Genomic DNA, 21374 nt, shown 5'->3' with positions numbered 1-21374 from the left:
AAAAACGTATAGAAGTATAAAAGCATACGGAAGTAATCTAATATTTTGTGGAAGTAATCAAATATATTGAAGTCGTTGAAGGATTTGTTGGTGGAAGAGTACCTATTTTGGTATTGAATTGGATTAATTAATTAAATATAATATTTATAAAAATATTAATTTATAAAAGAAAATAGAAAATTTATAAAAATATTACGAAACAGTATTTTTTATTTACATATTTTATATCAATTTAAAATATTTATTCGATTTCATAACTATATGACCATGCTTAGTTTAAAATAATATCTTAAAAAATAATTATATAATTTTTCTTCATTTTAGTCAAATAAGCATATAACTATTAATGAATGTTTTTATGTATGAGCCAAATAGTTGTTATAATTTTAAATTTTATTTTAATTTATTGATTGCATTATCAACACTTGGTCTGATATTTTTGACCGTTACATAATAATATATGTGTGTATGTAGATATAATGAATTGCAGCTGAAAGAATACTAATATAATACCTTAAAGATATTTGCACCTGCCAAAACTTAGCCAGCATCATTAATAAAAAAAAAAGTCTTTGCTGATAAAAACTTTTAATAACGGGTCATAAATTATCGTATTCTGAATTTATAATACTTAATTATAAATATATATATATATATATATATATATATATATATTCTTGGGCATTCATCCAGTAATTAAAAACAGTTTTATTGGAAGAAAATGTTTTTATTAAGAAAACATACGTTTCGGGTCTTGATTTGACCCATCTTCAGTAAGTTTGTGTAACATAAACTCCAAGCTGACATCATGCTTCGTTTAGAATAAGCTTTTTTATAATAAAATATATTATGTATTTATTTTTATTTTTATTTTAATTTTACAATTATTTAAAATTATCATAACTCGACGTTTATCAATTTGTGTTTCATAATTTTTTCGTGCAATTGAAGATGGATCAATTCAAGACCCAAAACGTATGTTTTAATAAAAAACATTTTCTTTTACCATCTGAAGGAAAACCTATCACTTTATATATATATATATATATATATATATATATATATATGATTTAGTTGTTAATTTTGATGTTGAGATATATGAGTAAGTTCTTGTGGGGCGATATATCAAAAAATAAAATGCAAAGACTTATATATATATATATATAATATATATATATAAATATATATATATATATATATATATATAATATATATATATATATATATACATAAAATATATATACTTATTATTATATATTAATATATTACATAAATTTAAAATTGTATGTTTTAAATTTTCGATAATAAAATAAATACAGTAAAAATTATTGTCAGTATGAAAAATACTCGTATGAATGTATTTTAGAATTTTTTTCATTATAATATTTTGATTCGATTTGAATATCTACTTATATCTATCAATATATTTAAACTTATTTTATTTTAAATAAAGAAATAATTATACGAAAAAGTAAGAGAAATATGCACATGGATGTATTTAAATAATTTTTTTTTGTTATTTTAGAGTTTTAGAGCTTTTTTAAGATTTTGATACGATGATCGAATATCTACTAATATTTATTAATATATTTAAACTTACTTTTATACTCTGTTATAAAATAGTTTTTGATATACAGAAAAATTTAAATTTATTTAATATTTTTTAAATATTTAATTTAATATAACATTCAATTCATTATTATCAACTTCTCTGTGTTAATTAGCAAGCCATGTGTGCATCATACGACCGCTCTATTCTAAAAATATTTGACAATCAACCAAAATCCCCAGCAAAACACTCCCTTATTGAAAAACAATATCAGGTAAAATCGTATAAATACGATAAAACAACTCACCGAAACACGTTGAAAAGACAAGAGACAGAACAAAAATCATTTTTGCACAATATAAAACGATTATCTAATATGTAATCATTATTTAAAACAGGAAAACAAATATAACAAACACAGAACAGCACTACACAAACTTTCTGATTAAGGGACACAAAGCAACTGAACTGAAAAGGGAGGGTGCCAGAGTGAGAGCAGAGAGCGAGCTTATAAGGAGCAGTTTCGTTTGCCGCCAGCAGAGAGCTTGGGAACTTGAAAAGAGGGTTCGAGTATCGGGCAAGTCCGAGGAAGACGGAGGATACGGAGGACAATGGTAACTGATGAGTACACTAGTAACTTATATAAGGAAATCATATACAAAATTTTGGACAATGTGAGGAAATAATTAGTGTTGCATGGCATCGTGCCTTGGGACAAATTGCTGAAAATTCCCGTGCCGAAACATAACTATTTACAAGTAAAATGTTTATTGAATTATTAAAATCGGACGCTCCGTTCTCTTAAAAACTGAGTTACAGTTTTTGGCTCTGTATCTTCGGAACGGTTAGACCTACCTTCGCCAAAAACTAATCAGCACGTCTCCTTATCAATACAAATCCAATGTTTTTTTAATTATTCATAATAAAATTTGTATCCGCACACACGCACATACACACATATATACACACATACACGCACACATATATCCATTTTTTCTAAGGTATACCAAAGTTTTTAGAAACCTTTGAAACATAAAGATATTTTTATTTTCGATTTTTTTGCGATTACTATAATATGACTATAACTAACCCTACGAGAAGTTAAAAAAAAACTTTCAATATTTTTGAAAACAGTGAAAAATCCGATTTTTTAGAATTTTGGAGTTTTTGAAAAAATTTACTAGTCGACTTCTTGTAATCGTCGACGAAAAATTGTATTCGCACACACATACATCCATTTTTTCTAAGGTATACGAAGTATTTGAATCATAAAGATATATAAATTTGTTTATATTTGATTACTTGCGATTACTATAACTTCTCCTACGGAAAGTCAAAAATACTAATATTATATTAGTATTTTTGACTTTCCGTATATATATTAACAGAAATTCAATCATCGTTTATCATACTAAAAGCACTCATAACATAACATTTTATATTTTATTATTTTGAAAATATTAATAGATACGATCAAAAATGCAATAACTGTTTAAACTAGTGTACCAGTAAAAATGATTAAATATTAAATGCGCCAACTTTTGATCAAACTTGTCAAAACAATTTTATAGATTTTTTTTCAATGTGAGTCTCTCAAAGTCGACCGATTTTAAACATTTTAAATTCATAGTTCAACAAATGGTCTTAATTCTTGAAAACATGGAGATTTTTGTTATTATTTTTATCTAAATGAACAAAATTAGTAAAAATTAATTTGTTTTTCAACAAATGATCTTAATGCTTGAAAACTTGGAGAATTGTGTTATTGTTTTTAATTGTGCCTAAATAAACAAATGAAGTAAAAATTAAGCCCATAACCCCAAAAATCACCAAAGCTCTGAGTTGCACTTAAAAGCTCATAATTTGGAACATCGTGCATTTTTTTCTAATTTTTTTCAGGACAATTTAGGTCACTTTGTTTGAGCTGGATGTCAAGGTCTGGGACACCCTGTATATTTTATAATAATTTTATTTGCAAAATTGATTCGAGAATGTATATAACCAACTTATGAATGTATCTAACAGCAAATGTTTCATAGAATAATGTACAAAAGTTTGTAACTAAGAATATATAAAAACTTAAATATAATAAAGAATAAAGAATTTAAATAAAGAATTTAAAAAAATTGCATTTACTATTAAATTATCATTCAGAATGTTGTTATAAATCATCTTTTTGAAAATAGCAAGTTTTTTTATTAGGTTTGAGTGTGATTGCTGGCGCTTTGGGTTATCTAACACTTATTGAATCTAATATATTTTATGGAGAATTTGAAATTAATAATCTTTATTTTATTTAATTTAATTCATCAATGTTACATAAATTTTCAATGTTTCAATTTTAAATGTTTACCTATATTTACTTCTATGAATTCCAATCGTATGGGTGCATAAAAATTATTTGCATTTAATACATTGTTCTAAATATTATTAATGTTTATGAATTTATTAATCTGGAATAGGTATATGAGATACAGATCTGTAATTTTCAACAAAAAATTGTAAATTTTACTTAACATATTGAATGACTATATAATTTTTTCTGAATTTTCTGGTTTTTTAATATATAATGCTGTAATTGCTTATAATTTTTATTAGTTTGTAAAGAATTAAACCAATTAACTATATATTGATATTGATCCTAAATTATATATAACATTTGGATAAAAATGATTAAATTTCACATATTTAAAATACCCGCCATAGAGATGCTCGATTAATATCAAAGATGGCACAAAAAGCAACACCACGTGATTTATCAGAACTGTCACTTACTGTCAAAATATTTGACATTTCACTCTATTATCAGAAAATGATATAAATATATGATATAAAATATTAATATATTCACAATTATTATAAAAAATAATTAAAATCATTTATTATAGAATTGTAATGAATTTTACATCATCAAATAATTAATGTTCTTGCAAATACTTAATATTTACAGTGACTAGCATTAATTTTAAAATCAATAAACATTATAGTTAACTCAATTAATACTATTATAAATTTGAATTTGAACTTTTAAGTATTCATTCTCTATTTTTCTAAAATGAGTTCACACTTTAGTGGTGCTTTACGATTAACAGATTTGGATGATTTCATTGCACCCTCGCAGGTACATATTTACAAATATTTTATAAGAGTTCATAAAACAATAATACTATTACTATATTTATAGGAATGTATAAAACCAGTAGAAATCAAAAAAGAAAAATCTTTAACCGGCGCAAAGCTAAAACTTAATGATGCAGGTTTTAAAGTTGATCATGCTGTATGTAATTAAATCTTTTCTATTAGCTTTGATTTTCTGTACAATAGTTAATATTTGTAGAAAGTACCAGAAAAGATTTCCAAAGTTGAGATTACTCTAGCCGATTGTTTAGCATGCAGCGGCTGTATTACATCTGCAGAAAGTGTTCTCATTACCGAACAATCACAAGAAGAATTATTAAAAGTTTTAACGTTAAACAAATCTCTTAAGTTATCTTCTTCAAATGATTCTAAACTTGTAATTATTAGTCTTGCCGTTCAACCTATTGTTTCTTTATCCATTAAATATGGTTTATCTGTTCAAGATACCGCAGAAAAAGTTTCAGGTGAATATTAAATGTAAAATTTAAATTAGTTGGATGCGTTTGCTTATATATCTGTCCTTCGATCGTAGGATACTTTAAGAGCCTTGGGGCTGATTTAGTTATTGATATGAAAATAGCAGATGATATTAGTTTAGTAGAAAATGCTACAGAATTTATTGAAAGATATCATTCAAAACAAAATTTGCCCATGCTGGCATCGGCTTGTCCAGGTTCGTTTATTTATGTAAATTTAAACTTCCAAATTATTAAAGAGTAGTTATCAATAATATTTTTTTAGGCTGGGTTTGTTATGCTGAGAAAGCCCATGGATATATTTTACCAAATATATCTACAGCAAAGTCACCACAGCAAGTCATAGGATCTTTAGTAAAAGATATAGCTGGTGAACGAGGTATGTTTTACTTTGATTCCTGTTACATTATTTAAAGATTATGATTCATTTTAAACTTGTTTTTTAAGGAGTGTATCATGTAACATTAATGCCTTGTTATGACAAAAAATTGGAGGCATCACGTCAAGATTTTTATGATGAGTTATTGAACAAACGAGATGTTGATTGTGTAATAACGCCAAGTAAGTAATCATGTTGATAAACTACGTAATTATTCGTTTTAAATAATTTTGTATTTCAGTTGAACTAGAACAAATGTTGCTCTCTGATAATATACACTTAAGTGAAGTGGAATCTCGGAATTTGGATGATATTTGGAAAAATTCAAAAACGGAAGAAAAAGTAAAATTATATTCGCAGCAGGGTTCGAATTCAGGAGGATATTCCAGTTTCATTTTTAAACAAGCTGCTAGAGATTTATTCAACATTGAAAATGCTGAACCTGTTTTCACAAATGTTCGGTAAAAATGATGAGAAAATCTTTTGGTAGAAAAAAAATTGTTTGAAAATCATTTAAACGAAATTTATTTTCTATAAAATTTAGAAATCCTGATTTCAAAGAAGCATCATTAACTGTGAATGATGAAGTAGTTTTACGTTTTGCTATAGCCAATGGATTTAAAAATATACAAAATATAATGCAAAAAATGAAACGTGGAAAAGTTCAATACGATTTCATAGAGATTATGGCTTGTCCATCAGGTTAGAATAGATCATATATATATATATATATATATATATATATTTATATATATATATATATATATATATATTTATTTATTTATATATTTCTATTAAAGGTTGCTTGAATGGAGGCGCTCAGAATAGACCGGCCGAAGGAGTACCTAATAAACAATATATTCAAAACTTAGAAGAAGTATATTCTACTTTACCAGTTTGTGATCCACATAATAATGAAAATTTAAATAAAATATATAAAGATAAAAATTCTGATAAAATTAAACACGATTTTCACACATCCTACAAAGCTGTTGAAAAATCTACAACAAGTTTATTAATTAAATGGTAGATGTTATAAATGAAATGATTCTCTTTGATTTGTAAGTTGAAATTTTAAATATATATATTAATATATAAATTTTATTTTATACATTAATATTTTTGAACAGACGTTTCGAGAAATGAAATCTAAATTAAGACAGGTAATAAAATATTCAATCAGAAATAGTGTAAACATAAATTAAATTATATTTTGTTAAATTAAATTTGCGATAATTTTTTAAATCATCGTACATTTCCTTTTCGAAACTCTGCCGTTCCTCCGTTTCGAAAGATTTTCAAACACTCCGCTTTGAAACTTTTTTTTATAAAAGTAAATTTTAAAAAAAAAATTATAACACTTCTTCATTAAAAAAGCTTATTAACTACACGATTTCGTGTAGATTGAATAATTTGTTTTTCCTAATAAAATAATTATTTCAATAACATAAACTAATTTATTATAAAGTAAATTATTACAGTATATTCATTAAGTACAAATCATTAGTAGTAAAATATGTTTATGGAGTGTATATATCTTGAACATGACAATTTATAACATATATTTAATTTAAATTTAACCTTTTTGACAAACCTAAACCTTCACAAACTGAATCAATAAATTCAATTTGCAAGATAAGATTATAATTTATATATTGAGAATTTTATATACATTTCATGTTAAAATATCACCATTTCAACACGATTATTTTAATGGCATCTATATATATTATTCATATTTAATCACCGACTTAATGTATTATTAGTATGACAAAAATCTGCATTGAAATATTTTTGCCTAAAATATATAGAGAAATCTGTTTGTAGAGATATGTTACAATTTTGGAATTTTCTGGGTATATATAGTACTACTTTTTGTTTATTGATGTATTAGTCTTACACCTAAATAATTATCTTTAAATTTTCTTCTTAACAAAAATACGTTGGTGGACATGAAAATATAATCAATGATTTAGATCAAGAGAGGCAAGAGTAAATTTAAATGTATTTGAAGACAAGCTCATGAACGTTTACAATTCAAATCAAATCACCAAATGATAATTATATTTGCGGTGATAATATTATATAAAACAATTTTGCGTTATTACTATGAATCTACGTTATTATGTCTTTGTTATATTTTTGTCTTAATCATGTTTTATTTCAATATTTGTTAGTTTGTACATTCCAGTCTTCTTCATCTCAAAAATTTGAGTTTCATATAGTACTATCACCTAGAGAACAATTTTCAATCGGCGGATTGATATATCTTGTAGCGTATCTTTATTGTAAAAATGGAAATGATTGATGTTTTCGATCTTGGCACTCAACAATGAAAGTTCACCGTTTTAATCCACAATACTATAACGTAAATAAATGATAGTTTCGTTCACTAAAAATCCGTAAAATGTACTATAATAAACTACCAATTTTAATAGTATGCAGAGGCGAAACGTAACGTTTATCCGTAAGGGGCGGAAGAAAAAAATTCGTTATTAGACAATTGATTGATCATTTTTATAAAGTATTCGATAATACTTATAAAATAATAAATTCACATTGTATTATTACAAATTGTGTAACCCTCGGAACGATACACCACCGATACTACGAATATCGAATCAATATTAACGCGTTAAATTAATTGTAATAAATCACAGTGTTAGTATAATAGCATTAACGAGTGTGTAAAATATCTTCATGCTTACAATAAGTACAACTTAAGCCTTAATTAAGCTAATTGGTTACTAATAAAATGTAAAAACGTAATTAACAAAGATGGCAGTAAAACTTATACTCTGTAAAAAAAGTCTTATATAGATAATTTATTATCAACAGCCTTCAGCATTTTGATTGTCGGGTAATAAAATATTTAAATCAGATTGCTGAAAAGGCTGAAATATGGGATTTTGTGTTAAATTATTATGTTCTGGATAATTAGCTAAATTATGTTTAATTTGTTCCTTAGTTTCACTGGTTTGTACGTTTTTATTTTTTGAATCAGGCCCTTTGTATTCTGTTGGCTTATCACAAGGTTTAAGACCATCAATATCATTTGACATCACAGTTCTCTTTTGAGAGGAATTTAAGTCATTATTTGACACACTAAGACGCTTTTTGGGTTTTCTCAACTGATCGCTGTTAAAATACTTTAGCGGTTCCCTTAACATTTTGTCACAGTCTTTTGTCTTGTTTAAATGCTCTTGACTATACTTAAATAATTTTTGCGAGCTTCTACCTAAATGATCTTGGCTTTGAAGGTTTGTCGGTGAGTTCTGATTGTGTCTGAAGTCTAAATTAGAACTACTACTGCTTTTCATTTTGATCGGCAGCGCCCTAATGGCACATTCGTCCAACTGCATTTGATTGAAAATTCCACCATCCACTTTTTTATTTCGTTTCGCTAATTCTTCAGCTACAATTGTTTGCACATTTTCATAAGTATTACAAGTGGATGTTATTGTTGCTGATTATTGACTTCGGAATTACTATTACTTTTTGGAACATTCATAATATTTACAGCTATATCGTTAGCATTAGTAGTACCATCACCCGATTTTTATTTTTACTTTCATCCTTAGTTTTCACTAACAAAGCAGTTCTCATAGGATGAACATTTTCTCTAAACCTAGCTCTTTTTGCTCCATCTTTGCTTATTCTGTCTAAGACCACTTTTGTATGGTCATTTTTGCACAGTTTTAAACTAAATTTGAATGGAGGCTTGTAAACAACTTGCAAACGCATTTTCTCTTTATCTTGTAAGTTTCCAATACTTTTGCATTTATCATTTCTATAAATTCCTAATCTGTTTTATTCGGGCTCCTATTAGTTAAATCAACTGGCGTAGACTTCGACTTGGGTAATACTGTTGGCTGTGGAGATTCTAGATTGCCTTTGCTAATTGGATCCCTTTGTTTTGACTTTTTGTTTGCTGTTTTGCCTGTCTGCACTATAATCTATAACTTCTTTCTTCTTTTGTTTTCTATCTTTACGTTTATTTTGAGAATGTTTCTTGGATTTACTTGAAACTACATTGGCGGCGGCATGCGGGATTGCTACTTCTGGTGCGCACTGCATCGGTTCATCAGAGGCAACAATTGGAGCAGATACCTTGTATTGAACAATAAAATAATGTTACTTCTGAACTGCAGAATATGGACCAGAACTACATAACATCTACACTACAACCATCCAACTGCAAACTAAATATAAGCACCAAACCATAAGCGTTTAAGCAAAATAAAGTAGGTACTACCTTTTCACACTTCATCATTGATTGGGTGTAATAAATAAAAAAAAAATGGATCACTAAATTTTGATAAAATCTTGCCGTAGCTAATATAACTTATAGCGCCGTTAAAAGACGATTAAATACAGTAATAAAAAATACAGATATACCTTATTTCAAAATAAAAATAATATCGACGACATTAATATCGTGAAAAGCATTATCTTCAACATGCAGCGAAATCAGACGCTAAATCCAATTAATAAATAAGCACGATAATTTTAATTCTACTGTCTAAAGTACTCACTCGTTTCTTCTTTCTTAACTTAGCAGGACTTTCAGATGCCGCTGCAAGATTTCTATTAACATTTTTAGAATTATCATTTGCAGATCTGTGATTAGCTTGTACCGTTGTCCTTGTTTTCGTGGCATTTTTAGATTTTTTGGATCGGAACTTTGCGTCACGAACACGTTTCTTTAGGGGAAGTTTGGATCGCACAGCAGTATGAACTATTACCTAAATAGTAAATATGAAAATAAGTTAATAAAACACAATCAGAGTATAAGCTACGTTGAAATTTTGATCTATAAAATACCTGTCCATTGTTGCTCAAGTCTGGAGGTATTATAATAGGATCATTGGGGCTTCCATGCATAATGGTTACTGACTTTAATTTTACGTCTGATTTTTTGCCTAAGAGTCTTGTGCTTATCACCTAGAAATTATGGATAATATTATGAAAAAAAAACAATAAACGTGAATGAGATATGAATACAATATTTTTTATGCTCACCAGCATAGCCAAAATAGCAGCAGCCAATAATGCAACGGCGTACCAATGTTTAGTAACCCATTGTTTGATTCCTGCTAGACTTCGTTCGGATAGCAGAAGTCTTCTTAAAGTTGCAAGGGGGCCTGATGGATCAACCAGTCTGCACACGTGGCTAGCATCACAATAACCTGAAAATTAATGAAAAATGATTAAAATTATAGCATACTATAAATCTAGAATGAACTCTTGAAAACTCTGAAAATAATAAGGGTGGAAAGAAACTTGTATTACTAGAATTTACACTAAAATTTATATCTCACCGTTATAGTCGTTACAAGGCGTGCCAGGTTTAACATGAGCATCCGGAACATCGTAAGGCGCCTCGTTTAAATGGAATGAGCTAACGCATAAGTCGCGTTCGCCATCGCCTTCGAAATCACCAAAAAGCAAATTGCTTGCGGAAGCCGGAATTCGGCAACATAATTCGCAAGATCTCGTAGCCGGATCATCATCTGTACGGGTGCATTGGCACGATTCCAAACCGTAAGCCAGGCAAATGGAGCCAGTGCATTCCTGGGAAAATCCATAAAATATTTCACAAAATTATAGAGACAGATAGAGCACAGTTGAGAATAGATTGGAATTGAAAATAAAATATAAAGACATCGGTATTTATTTATTTATTTATTCATAAGCAAGCCGTAATCAATAATAATAGATACTATTTCAGGCTCTTGTCAAGCTTATTCATAATTAATATTAAAAGGATAGTAATTTTATAATAATCATAGTAGATGCCCAAATTTCGCTTCTGAAAAAAAAAGAGCTGAAAAAAAGCATTCGAACATTCATCAAGTTCATCATATTAAAGTCTATTTGACCACCAGTCAAGCTCAAAATTCTTGCACAAGATTGAAAGTTATACTCATTTAAAACCGTAAAAAAATTAAATTAATAAAATAGCAATAAAATAATAAAAAAGATTAATAAAAAATAAAAATATGGTTGTACAGGCGATCAAATGGTCAGACTACATAGATAAAGGATAACGATTATGCAAGAAATAGTTATTGAAATCAAATTGAGAAAATTCAGTAATATCATAAAAATCTATTTTTTTTTAAAAATTTGACTAGGTAAGCATGAACTTTTTTGCTATCTAAGTTTCGGATATTGAGTGGAAGTTTATTCATAAGCTGAATTCCTAGACCGTCGATCGTATTGAAAGAGCTCTCTAATTTATATGTGCTCTAATTTATAAGTTTGTGTCTAGTGTTGTAATTTGAGGAGGACGAAGCCACATCAAAAAGTTTCGAATTGTTTTTGATGAAAGATAATGTTACCAGCAGAAAAATGCATGAAACAGTTAGAATATTGTGTTTTTTAAATATGGGTCTGCAGGAGGCTTTACTGGGCAAGAAAAAAATAAAAATATAGTATTCGAATAGCTCTTTTCTGAAGCTTATATATTTTAATTAGTTCGGATGAAAAACCCCAGAATTGGATGCAGTATGGAACGTGAGAGTAAAAGTTGCTATAATAAACTGATAGTAAGCAATTTAAACCGAGTTTGGGTTTTAGGGTGCGCAACATGAAACATGTTCTAGATAAAGTTGGTGATAGTGAAATAGAAATATGATCAGAACACTTTAAATTATTATTAATATGGATACCAAGAAACTTTGATACTTGTGAAAAATTATATGCAGAATTATTGATGGTTAAAGAAGTAATATTATTGGATAAACGATTTTTTGTACAAAAGATATGATTTGGGTCTTATCATTATTGAGGACTAGATTATTTACACAAAACCATTTCGTTATTTCTGACATAACCACACTTAATTTTCAATTGTTCATCGTACACAAATCAAGTATTTTAAGCATAAAAAGTAAAAAGTATCAGTAATCTTCTAGTTTCATCTTTACTATCTCAGCTTAATTTGAAATTTTCAAATTAAAATTTTCAATATAAATAGAAGAAAATTTGCATAATTTATATATTATTAATTCATATGTGTACTTACACCCATATAGCATACAGAGTCTTCGTTGCAAATTGTTTTGTTCGGTTTGTTAACAGACGGCGGACACAGAGCGCTGCTTCCGGCGCAATAACTAGCATCTCTACATCCGTTGTCGGAACGGCACCGGTCGCCGAAACGTAGCTGGCAGGCGGTTGTACAACAAGGCCCTTGAGAATAAAAAAAATATTAAAAAATTTATATTTTTACCTCCTACGACCTAGTTTATTATACATTTTCATCCATATGGTAGACCTTAACAAAAATTGTGTCACTGTGCGAAGTGGAGTGTTATTGGCAAACCCACTGTAGCACATTAAACTTTATATACATATATAATAATTACATATAAGAATTTTATTTACATGCATATTTCCACATATTTATAGGTACTAGACCGAATCTTTGAATGTAGTAAATCCCAATGAAAAAATGAACTTGGTAACTTTTATAAAAAAAGTAGTAAAATTTACAAAAAAGAAAGGAAAAGGTAGTGAAATAGATTTAGTGTCAAGTAAAAATTTCGATAGAATTAGAGGAAGACGCAATATTATTAGTAGAAATAAGAAAAAGATGAATTTTTTTAAAAACGCAGTAAACAGAATTGTGCAGGTGTGTCATTTTGGACAGGTGATATAAAGTTGATCTAATATAATTCATACTTTTAAATTTTATTTATCTCATTTCGTTCCAAATTTATGAATCTTTGATCATGTATAACAACTTTTGTAATTGCTAAATTGTTTAAATAGATATCTTGATTATTGTTACAAAATCACATCTGGGGTTGGTTAAAACAAAACTTTGGGTAGGTTTGTAACATATAAGAGTGATTCCCAAAGAGGTTCACATGGACCCCCAGGAAGAACTTATAGATACTAAATATAAAGGTTTAACAGACAATTTAACAAAGTGTAACATAGATATGGTTTATTTTATTTTTCCCGCATTTTTTTATTAAATAAATATTCGACAAGATACACTGATCTGGATCTCTTTCAGAAAATCTAAAACAAATTATTCTGAACGCATCAAATGTTAGTATTGAGCGCGGAGCCAGCCACACATCAACCTCGCATATCTCAAAAATTATTCTATGTTCCCACTTTAAATTTTTGTCAAATATTTAGTAAAGAGTAGTAACAATGTATGTCAAGTTTCATCAAAATCGAATTATGCATTTTTGAAAACGTACAATCTGTTTCAATACTAGTATTGAGAGCGGAGCCAGCCACCCATCAACCTCGCATATCTCAAAAATTATTTTATGTTCCAACTTTAAATTTTTGTCAGATATTTAGTGAAGTGTAGTAACAATGTATGTCAAGTTTCATCAAAAACGAATTATGCATTTTTGAAAACGTACAAAATGAATTTATTTATTTATTTATTTATTTATTTATTTATTTATTCATAAGCAAGCCGTAATCAATAATAATAGATATTATTTCAGGCTCTTGTCAAGCTTATTCATAGTTAATATTAAAAGGATAGTAATTTCATAATAATCATAGTAGCTGCACAAATTTCGCTTCTGAAAAAAAAAGAGCTGAAAAAAAAGCATTCGAACATTAAATACAACGTTCATCATCAAGTTCATCATATTGAAGTCTATTTGACCACCAGTCAAGCTCAAAATTCTTGCACAAGTTTGAAAGTTATACTCATTAAAAACCGTAAAAAATTTAAATTAATAAAATAGCAATAAAAAATTAAAAATATATATGGTTGTACAGGCGATCAAATGGTCAGACTACATAGATAAAGGATAAGGATTATGCAAGAAAATAGTTATTGAAATCAAATTGAGAAAATTCAGTAATGTCATAAAAAGCTAAGTCTTTAAAAAGTTTAACTAGGGAAGCATGAAATTTTTTGCTGTCTAGGTTTCGGATATTGAGTGGAAGTTTATTCATAAGCTGAATACCTAGACCGTCGATCGAATTGAAAGAGCTGGCTAATTTATATGTGTGCGCCTTAATAAGTTTGTGTCTAGTGTTGTAATTTGAGGACGAAGACATATCAAAAAGTTTCGAATTGTTTTTGATGAAAGTTAATGTTACCAGCAGAAAAATGCATGGGACAGTTAGAATATTGTATTTTTTAAATATGGGTCTGCAGGAGGCTTTACTAGGCAAGGAAAAAATTATTCGAATAGCTCTTTTCTGAAGCTTAAATATTTTAATTAGTTCGGATGAAAAACCCCAGAATTGAATGCCGTATGAAACGTGAGAATAAAAGTTGCTATAATAAACTGAAAGTAAGCAATTTAAACCAAGTTTGGGTTTTAGGGTGCGCAACATGAAACATGTTCTAGATAAAGTTGGTGATAGTGAGATAGAGATATGATCAGACCACTTTAAATTATTATTAATATGGATACCAAGAAATTTTGATACTTGCGAAAAATTATATGCTGAATTATTGATAGTTAAAGAAGTAATATTATTGGATAAACGATTTTTTGTACAAAAAGATATGATTTGGGTCTTATCATTATTGAGGACTAGATTATTTTCACAAAACCATTTCGTTATTTCTGACATAACCACGCTTAATTTATGTTGTAATTCATTAAGAGATTTGGCCTTGATGATAACGCTGGTATCATCCGCAAAAAGAATAAAATCACAAAGATTTGTACAATGAGGTAAATCATTAATATATATGAGAAATAAGAGAGGCCCTAAAATTGATCCTTGGGGCACTCCCAATGTACTTGTCAATTTATCCGAAATTATTTGCTCGTGATCGTTATTTAAGTAAACGCTTTGTGTTCGATTAGACAGGTAAGATTCAAATAGTTTGAGCGAACGTCCGCGAATACCACAATTTTCTAATTTGTCAAGAAGTCTTTGATGAGAAATACTATCAAAAGCTTTGGACAGATCGCAAAATATCGCAGTACAATATGTGGCTTCTTCGAAGGAGTCAATGATGTTATGAACTAAATTATAAATTGAGTGGGAAGTGGAATGGTTCTTTCGGAAACCATGCTGATTCTTGAACAAAATATTATATTTATTGAGAAAAGACGTTAATCTAGTATGCAAGATTTTTTCAATTATTTTATCGAAAGAGTTCAATTAAATAAAATAATGCAGAAAACGAAATGTATGAAAAGGTGTAGGTGGCTAAATGCTCCAAGTAAGCGAAGCCAATAAAAATTAAAAAAAAAAGAAATCAAATATATTCACTTCTACGATTTTACAACAATAACAAAAATATAATGTTAAATTATACTAAATACTAAATTATACTAAATCCATATATGCTCACATGATCAAGTCAAATACAAGTATGTTTGTCTTAGCAAAATTTATTAAGAGAAATAGTACAACTCCAGGTTTTTAATTTTTGATAGTGAAGAATATATATATATATATATATATATATATATATATATATATATATATATCTTCTTACCTTGTGACGGACTGCAAACGGCTCGTGCAGTAAGCGTGCAGGGCGTTTCATCTGGTGGAGGTGTCCTGCGCCTTTGAGGATGACAACAGGAGTCCCTGCAGTCTTCTTCCCAACCACAATCACATTCTTCACCAGGTTCAACCACTCCATTGCCACATATCGAATTTTGAGGTTCTGGGTAAGAAAAAAAAACAAATTATATATAAAGAAATCTGAATTGGCTTTACTACAAAAGTATTAAATTACCATTCAAATTAATGGGTTTAGATACAAAATTTTCTGCAAGATATTATTTAGAGGTTTAACTGATTCCAATGTTTTCATAAAGGATTATCTTTAACCTATTATCTATCAAATTTCATTAGACTATTATCTATCACATTATCAATCAGAACCAAGCTTAAGTAATTAGGAAAATTTTATCATTATCAATATTCTATTAAATTTTACAGACTATTTAGGAAGCAATACAAGCCTAATCCATTCAAGAGAATAAAGTTTGCATTCTAAAGAATAGACAAGAATAGTTAAACAAAGAATTGAGTACATATAACAGAACTTTTATTATGGGAAATAATATTTATAGCTTTTAATTAATTTTTTATTAAGGAAGCAAGAATCAGATATCATGGCTTATGTTATTAACGGTAGAACAAGAACAGAATATTAGTTATTGTTAATAATTAACATTAGGTGGTGTGTAAGAAGTAATTCTAATTAAAATTAGATTTCATATTTTTTGGGCAATTGTAAAAAGAAGTTGTGCGATACATGTTCTCATAAAATGGAAAGATACTAACTAATTTGCAACAAATAGCTGACAATATCACAAACCTGTAGTATCAATCAAATTAATATTTGGCTCATCTCGTGCTTGATCATAGTTTTTTTTAAATGTCATTTGCAAGAAATAGCTGACTTATTATTATGATATCAAATCCTGAACATCAAATTTCAATTTTGTTTTCATATAAATTTTGAATAGGACTGTAAAAATGCAAGAAATTTTAATGCGCTACAACATCACAAACCTGTAGTATCTATCAAATTAATATTTGACTCAATTTTCATTTTATGTTCGCAAGTTTACAGTTTGTATCTAAACATTTACGATATGTTACATAAATGTTTACCATCCGTAAAACGACATAAAGTGGATCTATTTTATTTTATTAAAGCATATCCCAAGTTACGGTATATTCCTAACGAGACAATATATGAAATAGAGTTTATAGCTTAGATGAACTATTACGAGCTTGTGATTGTTGTAAAATCTACGACATATTTATTACCTGTAAAGCATCCTTTTGTGGAACGTGCTTTTGTGTTCAGCACAGGGTCAATGGACCTCAGGGAACACGACGAAAAGCGATCGTTGTTTGCTTTGTCGCCGGATGTTGCGCGGGCGAACATTATGTAGTTGCCGTCGGGTCCGCCTGGAGCACATTGTTCTGGGTCATGCTGGAAATAGAAGACGGTAGAAGCACTTTAATAAACTGATCGAAAATATTTGGTTCTATTGTTTTAGTAATAGACACAGATATACTTGGTACAAAAATATCTGCAAATTATGGTTAGGGGGCGTCCATTAGTCATGTGATCGATTTTTCAGGAATTTTGGGACCACCCCTTGGTTAATTAAAAATTATCCCCCCTCCCCCACCAAACATCATGTGTATTTTTAGTTATGCAAAATTTTCGGAACAATTTTTTCGAATCCACGAAAAAATTTTAATTTTTTTAATTTTTTTTTTTTGAAAATTCAGGTAAAAAATGAATACACGTTATATCTTACTAGACCCCTCCCTTCCCCACCTGATATTCTGTAACTTTTTATCAAACCCACCCTGCTCTTAAACGCCTCACGTGATGAATGCACGTCCTTTTATGTGATATACAGGGTGTGCAAGAACTCAACGTCAACCCGGGGAGACAGTATTGATTGTAACTATCATGAACAAAATCAGAACCAATGCATTTTGAGAAATATTAGCAATTAGTGGTAAATATATAATAGTAAATCCTAGAGCTTTGTTCAAATTCTAAACATTTTTCGGTTATTGTTGTTAATTTCTATTTATTTGGTACCGTTTTATATCCGTAACCTTAAATAACATTTCTAGAACCACACTCCAAAATAATGACACAATTGACCCAAGATTTCTAGTATTAACAAATTTCACTCACAAGCAGTACGGCAATCTTTTAATCATATGAGGCGTCCATTAATCACGTGATCGATTTTTTAAGGATTTTTGGAGCCTCTCCTCCGCCTTGATAATACGTGGTAATATTTAAATTAACCCCCATTTCCCCACCTAACATCACGTGTATTTTTAGAAACGAGAAAAAATTATAATATTTTTATTTTTTTTTTGAAAGTGTTTGATTTTTTTTTGAAAAAACAAGTAAAAAATAAATACACGTGATATCTTACAATACTCCTCCATCCCCCACGTGATATTTCCTGATTTTTTGTCAAAACCCTCCACTGGAGCTCTGACATACCTAGATTCAGATTCAGATTCAGAAATTAATTATATATATGATCATTTACCGGTGATCCAAAATTATGTCCAATCTCATGTGCCAATGTCACGTGTGAAACCGAAGGTGGTACGTGCTTGCCATAATTCAACAACGTAACAATTCCAGTATTCAAAGATTTCATACTGCCACGATAGTGCTAAAATAAAAATTATCACATAAGGATCTATTTACAAATATTCTCACTTAAATAAAAATATTTTTTTATTTACTGACCCCATTTTTTTCACAAACTCCACCTGCGTTCTTAAGATCACCTGTCCATGCTAGTCCTAAGGTGCCCATCTCAAAATCTCGATAAGTGAACATGTACGCCAAACAAAACGAATCGTAATCTTCCTCTATAGAAAATAAAAAAAATCAATATAATATTTATTAAAATCATTTGGGTATTTTTCTAGTATTTAATGATGTACCTGAAAATAGTTCTAGATATTTTTCAACGCCATAGTTGTCAGCAAATCGGTACGTAGGATCTTTCAAAGACTCGTGAGTATGCACTTTAATTCTTTTTATCATGAACGTAATATTATCTGGCTTGCCATCCTGGTTGAAATCTGATATAAAGTAAATAAATCCACGATTAATATAGTATCAAAATAATATAAAAAATATTTGTAAGATCATAAAAAGTTTGAAGAAATGCTCAAACCTGTGGTTCTATATATTTGATTAACTCTCTGAACATGTCGTGTCATAATATCTATGCAGGCTTCTTCTGTTTGAAATTTTTCTAAAAATTTATGATCGGCCTGGAAATTTTGAAAAATAAATATATGAATAATTATGTTTTTTATGAAGCAATATATATTACCAAATATAATTTACCTGTAGATACAGCATACATGTAGTCTTGTTTGGATCAAATGTTGCCCTTTTACTTGCTTGTCTATAATCCATAAAATCACTGGGAAAAAACTTTCCTACAAGAGTAGCTGTGGGCCTTTTATTAACTAAAAATAAGATAAAACTTATTTATTAACATAATTTGTATTTAATAAATTATGATATTGATTTTTTTAATTCCATAAAACTTTGGACAGACTTTAGTCCCAAAATTCTGTTTCTTCCTCGAATTTTTATTTTGCAAATACGTAAGTAAAGAGATTTCACAATCAGGTCGATTAATCATCGTAATAACAAGTATTGACATAAGTAATTTATAATGTGAACGAACTCTAAATCAAATAATCTCGAAGATATTTACCTATGTTATTTTTAGTAATAATCTCCACATGATCTGGCCGTTTGGGATTTTGCTTATCAACTTTATCATCATATATTTTCGCATTTGCCTTGTCGTCAACGTTTTCGTCAATGTTTCGTGTGTAAGGAACATCTAAATCCAATGGCAATTCTGGGTTCAATAACTTTTTTTCCTGTTCATCTTCTTGGTAATCATCATGCTGCAAAGATAAAAATGACTGGTGAATTCCCAAAGTAAAAAGTCATCAAAACAAATATGTTTTTTATTTATTGTAATTTGTGAACTAAGAAGATTTGAATGCGTAGGATAATATAAAGAAACTAGCTGACCCGGCAAACGTTGTTTTGCTAAGTAAGGTATATTCTAAACAATTTCTAGAGAATCAAAAATATTTCAAACGAACGATTAGCTGACTACGTTCAGTAAAACTACAGACTTCGTCATTTTAAAAATGTGCTTTTTTTGCTGTCTTTCAAAAATTTGTTATCTAGACCTTTTTACCCTATAGGCGGGGTAACTTGGAACGGCCAGATGGCAAACAGGTTTAATGTCTTATTTTAATTTTAAAGGTATTTTACAAAATAATTACATTTTTAACTAATGCTAAAAAGCTACCAACAGAAGAAAATACTTTTACTATGGATTTTCAAAGATGACCGTTTATCTCCCAATATCAAAGTCATAAGAATCAAGGTTATAGCTGGTTATACATCTTTCTCCCTTCACTTTCAAATAATGTTGTTAAACAATGCTTCAGCTTTACTGGATTTTGACACTTTGGTCGTGAAACTTTTAACCCCGTACCTTCATATATTACTAACCATTCTTTGATGAATTCTGGGAAATTATAACTGGGAATAAGTTATTCGACAAAATGTACATGTAAATGTAAGTAATGCTCTTTTTCAGTCTTGGTCGCGGCATTATTATTAAACTTCACTTCACCTTATATATATATATATATATATATATATATATATATATATATATATATATATAGTCTTGGTCGCGGCATTATTATTAAACTTCACTTCACCTTATATATATATATATATATATATATATATATATAGTATCATAGATTGAATAAACTACATGGATAGTTTATAAATAATTAATTCTGAATTAGAATGAAAAACGGGCTCTAAACTACCTCTCTGCCACCAATTACTGAGCCACAGCAACGCGTGGCCGGGCTAGCTAGTATTTTTTTATATATATAAATATACTATCAATTAAACTGAAAATCGGGATAAAAAGTATCCTAAGTCCTTCTCCTGGCTCTAAACTACCTCCCTGCCAATTTTCATCTAAATCGGTTCACCCGTTCGTGAGTTATAAGTGTTAGCACATAAAGCGATCCTCTTTTATATATATAGATATTATTTTAAAATATTTGGACTTTACAAGATATATTCTATAATTTCTTTCAAGCTTGGTGAGATCTTAAAAACCTCATGAAATTTGCTTCTCGCTAAATAAAAGTTATAGATCCATTAACTAATTTTCTAAGAAATGATGTCATCCACCAAGATTCTGAAAACCAGTATATAAATTCATACCTGTGTGGAAATATAATGTATGTCATCAGGTAACCATCGTTTTTTTCTGCTGGTGTGTTTTTC

At 28.7% G+C, this 21374-nt stretch overlaps 3 protein-coding genes across 3 annotated transcripts in view; 2 read left to right on the top strand and 1 right to left on the bottom strand.

Annotated features, from left to right (window-relative positions):
- Positions 1-21374, top strand: part of LOC113373464 (tyrosine-protein kinase-like otk) — a 106535-nt gene that overhangs the window by 18044 nt on the left and 67117 nt on the right. The window lies entirely within an intron of this gene.
- Positions 4564-6572, top strand: LOC113372605 (probable cytosolic Fe-S cluster assembly factor AAEL012261). Its single transcript, XM_026612964.1, has 9 exons — positions 4564-4670; positions 4734-4826; positions 4887-5151; positions 5220-5360; positions 5429-5542; positions 5614-5724; positions 5784-6003; positions 6087-6244; positions 6343-6572. The coding sequence occupies exons 1-9, from the start codon at positions 4605-4607 to the stop codon at positions 6570-6572; spliced, it is 1398 nt and encodes a 465-aa protein (XP_026468749.1). The 5' UTR covers positions 4564-4604.
- LOC113372606 lies at positions 10601-17398 on the bottom strand. Its single transcript, XM_026612965.1, has 5 exons — positions 17288-17398; positions 15996-16169; positions 12573-12739; positions 10864-11116; positions 10601-10731 (listed from the first exon to the last, which is right to left on the bottom strand). The coding sequence occupies exons 2-4, from the start codon at positions 16143-16145 to the stop codon at positions 10930-10932; spliced, it is 504 nt and encodes a 167-aa protein (XP_026468750.1). The 5' UTR covers positions 16146-16169; positions 17288-17398; the 3' UTR covers positions 10601-10731; positions 10864-10929.

This window comes from Ctenocephalides felis, unplaced genomic scaffold, assembly GCF_003426905.1.
Source record: "Ctenocephalides felis isolate EL2017-DRISC unplaced genomic scaffold, ASM342690v1 CF-g0.4_SCAFFOLD_01604, whole genome shotgun sequence".
Taxonomy (NCBI): domain Eukaryota; kingdom Metazoa; phylum Arthropoda; class Insecta; order Siphonaptera; family Pulicidae; genus Ctenocephalides; species Ctenocephalides felis.
The sequence above is the reverse complement of the archived record's forward strand: the minus strand, read 5'-3'. Positions and strand labels throughout refer to the sequence as shown.

Bases quoted from the DNA above. Each gene is read 5' to 3' on its own strand.
- LOC113372606 (XM_026612965.1), bottom strand. From the start codon at position 16,145: ATGGAGTGGTTGAACCTGGTGAAGAATGTGATTGTGGTTGGGAAGAAG. The intron at 12,740-15,995 runs GTAAGAAGATAT...TTTATTCTCAAG, and splicing joins CGTTTGCAGTCCGTCACAAG to GGCCTTGTTGTACAACCGCC. The intron at 11,117-12,572 runs GTAAGTACACAT...GGATTTTCCCAG, and splicing joins ACTCTGTATGCTATATGGGT to GAATGCACTGGCTCCATTTG.
- LOC113372605 (XM_026612964.1), top strand. From the start codon at position 4,605: ATGAGTTCACACTTTAGTGGTGCTTTACGATTAACAGATTTGGATGAT. The intron at 6,004-6,086 runs GTAAAAATGATG...TATAAAATTTAG, and splicing joins CCTGTTTTCACAAATGTTCG to AAATCCTGATTTCAAAGAAG. The intron at 6,245-6,342 runs GTTAGAATAGAT...TTTCTATTAAAG, and splicing joins GATTATGGCTTGTCCATCAG to GTTGCTTGAATGGAGGCGCT.